This window comes from Drosophila albomicans, unplaced genomic scaffold (genome assembly GCF_009650485.2).
Source record: "Drosophila albomicans strain 15112-1751.03 unplaced genomic scaffold, ASM965048v2 utg000002c_pilon, whole genome shotgun sequence".
In the NCBI taxonomy this organism is placed as follows: Eukaryota; Metazoa; Arthropoda; class Insecta; order Diptera; family Drosophilidae; genus Drosophila; species Drosophila albomicans.
Genome location: NW_026263470.1, coordinates 2,830 through 8,932, shown reverse-complemented (window position 1 = coordinate 8,932; position 6,103 = coordinate 2,830). Strand labels below are relative to the sequence as shown.

Sequence of the window (6,103 nt, the reverse complement as noted above, 5' to 3'; positions counted from 1 at the left end):
GTTGAAGTTACACAATTAAACTGATGCCAGTTCGTTGGAGTACCAGGCGTTTTATACCAAGATTGCTACCGCAATCTCAAAGAAAGAACAAAGAATTGTGAAAATAACGAAACCAAGATGTGATGAATCAATAGTTATAATTTATTTGAGCATTGTGCTTTCGATACCTTATTAGATTTTTTTAGACTTCCTCAGACTACACGTAATATTATTTTTTATTTCTTGAAATATGTTATGCTATATGTAGGTTTATAGGGTAGAAGGGTATTATAACCTTGTGCCGGCAGGAAATGTATGTAACAGGTAGAACGAGGCATCTCCGACCCTATATAGTATATATATTCTTGATCAGCGTCAACAGCCGAGACGATCTAGCCATGGCCGTCTGCCCGTATGAAACACTGGCTCTCAGAGACTATACTATAGTAAGAGATAGAGCTTTAATTTTTTTTTCGATAAAAATTGTGGATTAAATTGTGTTATTAAAGAAATACTTTTATATGGACAAAAACGCCTATTTACTAGAGGTTATAGGTACTTTGGCTGAGAATCTGGTATATTGTGTAGCCTATGGTATATTTTCAATGTTGTACTATATCGATATACCAAATTTACAAGTTGGTATATTTTAAGTATTTTGGTATAGTTTGAGAAAAATACCACAATACTTTGTTTTTATTCAAAATGGGTAGCGGGTATCTCACAGTCGAGCACACTCGACTGTAACTTTCTTACTTGTTTTGCTATTCCGTAAGTTCACGATTTTCAAGTATAGCATTCATGAGTTGATGTCAATGGATGTCAATGGTGATCAGTGTCAATATCATAGACTGTCTAACAATTAGATCTTAGATTATTAGAGATATACCTAAATTTCATTTATACAAATGATATACACGTAGTAATGAATATGTACATATTACTGAATTAATATTGCCTTTACATTTCGTCGTAGTAAAACAGTTGACATTTTTTAACCAACTCAAAATATTTATTGAAATAATTTAAATTTTGTAAAAGAATAAACATTATTGGATTTAAAGATGATTTAGAAAAACGTCCATTACACCAAAGGATACACGCCATGGTCCTTTCTTATTTTTAAAATTGTTTCAGTTTATGTTTTTTTTTTCACTGTAAAGATGGTCGCATGCGACATCCTTCAGAGAATTACCCATATGTATTTTGCTCAATTTCAAACATCAAATAAGTATTTTGGGGTTTGGCTACGATATCTATTTATATAAAAATACTTAGCACAAGCGATGTATTTTTTTTATCTGACCAATTAAATATAAAAACCAATCACATTCTGAATTCTTCCATAGGAAAACGAAAAAAAAATACAATTTATTATGGTTATATTAAAATAAATGGAAAAATATAACCAAGTTTTTTTTTTAACTTAAACTGTCTCGTTCTTTTTTTATTTGGAGTAATGCAGTGTTTCCTTATACCGTATTTAATGCATCAAGCATACATTCTAGAATGACATTTTTAATGTAGACTTACATTTTTCTTAATTAGAGGCTAAAACCTCGAATTCAACGCAATAAAAGACATAGATTGATTAACCAATCAAAGGCATTTATTAATAATAATAACAATATAAAATTTTAAATTAATAAAGATTAATAATTTACGTGTGATTAAGAAACGAAGTCCCTTAGACCAAAGGATAGACGCCATACTTGGCAATACTGCATTGATTATCCTTGTTGCGCGCCATTCGAATGTAACCATTTTCACCCCACGACTCTGCCCAGGAGTTCTTCACCAGCCAATAGTCGCCGCCAATGTCATCACGACCATAGCCAACGACGACAACGCCGTGGTTTACTTCTCCCTGGCACAATGGTTCATCTAATACTCCACCTTCATAGTGCTGAAAGAAGGATGCATCAATGGCCACAGATATGGGTCCCTTCTCTGCCACAGCAGCTGCCAATGCGGACTCATTATCTCTCTGAACACCGACAGTGCCAGTGACCTTAGCTCCAATGTTTTCAACATTGAAACGACACTCGCCATCTATGCCCTCATAGGGATATGAGTCTTCAGTATTTACGCCACCATTGTCCTTGATATAGATGAGAGCTTTTTCTGTCCAGCCGCGACTGCAGCCGCCATTCGTTGTGTCGCAGTCAACCAGATTCTGTTCGGACAGCGAGACAAGCTGCTGGTATTTGATGAAATGATGTCCTTCAAGTGTGCCAATGGCAGCAAACGCCCAGCAAGACTCGCAGTCCCCTTGACTTTTCACTTTAGTAACTGCACCCTTTTCACGCCAATCTATACTCTCTGGTAACTTAATAGTTGGTGATGGAGTATATATTTGATTGGTATCAAATGTCAAGTTATAAGGATTGATACTTGACAGCACTACCTCCTGAAACTCCTTAGAGTCCAAGTCTGAAAATTGATTGATGCCCATCTTGTAGGTCTCTTCTCCAGCGGTAAATCGCTTGTTGTGACTGTCGATCAGTTTCTTATTTTCCACGAAAATCTTCAGCCGCTTCAACTCCTCACTAGCATCCTTGTAGGCTTTGTGATGCCTCAATTTGAAGGCATTAAACTCAGCCTTTAGAATGTCCTTGAGACTAGTTGCTTGAACAACTGTCACTAGAACCAGAACTAGAATGACTGCTTTCATTGTGATTTAGATTAAGACCCACTGAGGAACTGTGAGAAACTGAATTGAGTTGAGCACCGTTTGCCTTTTATACGTCTTTAATGGGTCCAATGATTTACAAGCTATACTATAGATAAGCGGAATTAAATCTTTATAACTATTTCAAGTGGACAGGGTTTAATACAGCTTTTGCAGAAAGCGTAACTATGTCTATTAAGTAATAAACAGACAAAGAAAGGGTTTCAAATAATATATATTTCACATGCCAACACTGTAATGCGTCAGTGTTGTATAATAATTTGGTGTTCTAATACATAGTTGATAGAATGTTAGCTCACTTAAGCTATTTTTAAATAGGTCAGTCTTGACTGAGTGAAAGAACATGCTATATAACATTGCAATAATTGTTAAACATTGCCCTAATAAAAAAAAAAAAAAAAAAAAAAAAAAAAACATAAATCAAGTTGAAAATAACTACATATGTACATATATAGAAGTCCTTGAGTCTAAAAAGCATTTTAAACCGAACGATCCCATTATTTAGTACTCTTATTTGAAATTCTTCTAGAGAGAACATTTGAATGAAATTTTTCTAGTCCTTTAATTAACTGCCTGAGTGACTGAGTTTACAACCGCTCTAAACTCTCTAAATTTTATCGCAAAGTTCATAACATTTTGGGAGTCCAAGCTTTAAGGCCATATTATAATAAGGAGAGCAATGGGAATTTGAAATAAGATTATTTACTTACACAGTGACTATATTATAACATATATATATAATAACATATAATCGAATTGGCAATACCGCATTGAATGTCACAATTGTGAGCACTGCGAATGTATCCGTCTTCACCGCAATCGTCACCCCAAGAGTTCCTCACCAGCCAATAATCTCCTCCAGCTGGATCGGTGCCATTGCCAATGATAACTTCAGCATGGTCTGTATCTTAAGAGCATGACGGTTCATTGGGAACACCACCTTCATAATATTGCAAGAATATGCGTCGATACACACCTTATTGGCAACAGCGGATGACAATGCGGCTTCATTTCCACTTTCTTAAGCTTTTTTCTCCGACGTCGTTCTCATCGAATCTGCAATCGTCATCACGCATAATAATGGGAGCTCGCAACATGTGTCATGTAAAATGTGTCATAGTGCCAAGCTAAGAGAAAAGAATTGCAGAAATAACGAAACGAAAATTTAAAAAACCATTTTTGTTGATGTCGTAATTTTTGATTTGTGATATCTTTATTTAACTATTGAATACGAAACAAATTTAAACTACATGATATACTATAAAATAGATAGTAAATCTTTCACGTATGCAATAATCTTTTCGTAATGACTCATAGTTCCCTTGAATTCATTTAAGCTAAAAATAAATCGTTTGTGGTAATCGTGGTATGCATCATTAAAACATTGCTTAATGTAAATGTAGTAAAATTCTAAATATTATATAATATTTAAAATGTGGCGGTTCGCCGCATGCGATTGTATATATGTACATACATATGTATATGTAAGTATTATTAAATTTCTGTGAGAGTGCAATTCTGCTTATTTAGCGAGTCGCTTGAATTCTATGTACTAACATTAAGCAATATTTCGATTGCGTCTTCATTATACCGTCAAATATAATATTAGTGCAAGTACATTACTAGCAGAAGCTTGTCTATTGGGGTTATGCTCAAATTAAAGAATTTCTGTAAAAACTTTGCACAAGGAGGCATGTTCGGTGCTCAAAAGTAAATGTATCAGTAACAATACCATAGCCATATCCGACTGTCTAACAAGTCAGTCTTAGATATTAGAGAGCTGAAATTTAATTTATACACATGATATACACATAGTAATTAATATTTACATATTACTGAATTAATATTGCCTTAGATTTCATAGTAGTAAAACAGATGAAATTTTGTAACCAATTCAAGATATTTATTGAAATAATTTACATTTTGTAAAAGAATAAATAATATTGGATTTAAAGATAATTAAGAAAAACGTCTCTTAGACCAACGGATAAACACCATGGTCCGCAATCTTGCATTGATTATTCTTATTGCGAGCAATGCGAATGTATCCATTTTCACCCCAGGACTCTGACCAAGAGTTCTTCACCAGCCAATAGTCGCCGCCAATGTCATCACTACCATAGCCAACGACGACAACGCCGTGGTTTACATCGTCCTGGCACGAAGGTTCATCGAAGACACCTCCTTGATAGTTCTGAAATTGTGAAGCATCAACGGCCACTGAAATAGGACCCTTCTCTGCAACGGCTGCTGCCAGCGCAGACTCATCTCCACTGGCCACACCGACAGTGCCAGTGACCTTTGCGCCAATGTTCTCTGCATTGAAACGACATTCGCCATCCCTCTCTTCATAGGGATATGAGTCCTCAGTGTCAACACCACCATTGTCCTTGATAAAGTTTAATGCAGTTTCTGGCCAGCCGCCATCACATCCGCCATTCTCCTTGGAGCAATCGATTAGATTCTGTTCGGATAGCGAGATAAGCTGTCGGTTCTTGATAAAGTTTTGACCCTCTAGTGTGCCAATGGCAGAAAAAGCCCAGCAAGATCCACATCCGCCTTGATCCTTAACTCTTGTAACTGCTCCCTTCTCACGCCAATCTATGCTTCCGGGTATTTGAACACTTGGTGATGGAGTGTATATTTGAGTGATACCAATTGTCAAGTCATTGGCATTGATGCTTGACAGCACTGTCTCCTGGAATTCCTTGGAGTTCAAGTCTGAGAATTGATTGATGCCCATCTCGTAGGATACTTTCCCAGCAGCATATCGCTTGTTGTGACTATCGATCAGTTTCTTATTTTCTACGAAGTTCTGCAGGCGCTTCAACTCCTCATTAGCATCCTTGTAGTTTTTGTGGTGCTTCAATTTGAAGGCGTTAAACTCAGCCTTTAGAATGTCTTTCAGACTAGTTGCATGGACAACTGCCACGAGGACCAGAATTAGAATGACTGCTTTCATTATGATTTAGCTTAATACCCACTGAGGAACTATGGGAAACTGAATTGGGTTGAGCATGGTTCGCCTTTTATACCTCTTTCATGTGTCCAAATATTATTTATGATCCATCCATATAGATAGGCGAAATTACGTCTTTATAACCATTTCAAGTGGAAGGGGATTAAAAGAGCTATTGCACATACTAAATAGGAAAAAATGTTGAGTTGGAATTTTCTGAAAATTAGCTAACAAAAGATGTTAGAATGTACCTTTAAGCCTGTTAAGTGGGATATGCATTGATTAGTAATGAAAGTCTTATTTTAAGAGTTTCCGACATAAGTTGTTAGGGAAACTGATTTGAATTTAGCAGATGGAGTTCATGTTTTTATTTTATGATTCTTATTTTCTTTGACCATAAATTATTATAAAATACTTGTATAATGTAAATAGTATTGTATAATTATTATTAGTTTTAAAGAAAATAGGCTGTA

At 35.5% G+C, this 6,103-nt stretch overlaps 2 protein-coding genes across 2 annotated transcripts; both read right to left on the bottom strand.

Annotated features, from left to right (window-relative positions):
• Window positions 1-1,643: 1,643 nt before the first annotated feature.
• LOC117567995 (cathepsin L-like) lies at window positions 1,644-2,681 on the bottom strand. The gene has a single exon (XM_034248313.2). The coding sequence runs from the start codon at window positions 2,651-2,653 to the stop codon at window positions 1,667-1,669; it is 987 nt and encodes a 328-aa protein (XP_034104204.1). The 5' UTR covers window positions 2,654-2,681; the 3' UTR covers window positions 1,644-1,666.
• A 1,950-nt stretch (window positions 2,682-4,631) lies between these two features.
• On the bottom strand, window positions 4,632-5,659 carry LOC117567993 (procathepsin L-like). The gene has a single exon (XM_034248312.2). The coding sequence runs from the start codon at window positions 5,631-5,633 to the stop codon at window positions 4,647-4,649; it is 987 nt and encodes a 328-aa protein (XP_034104203.1). The 5' UTR covers window positions 5,634-5,659; the 3' UTR covers window positions 4,632-4,646.
• Window positions 5,660-6,103: the final 444 nt, after the last annotated feature.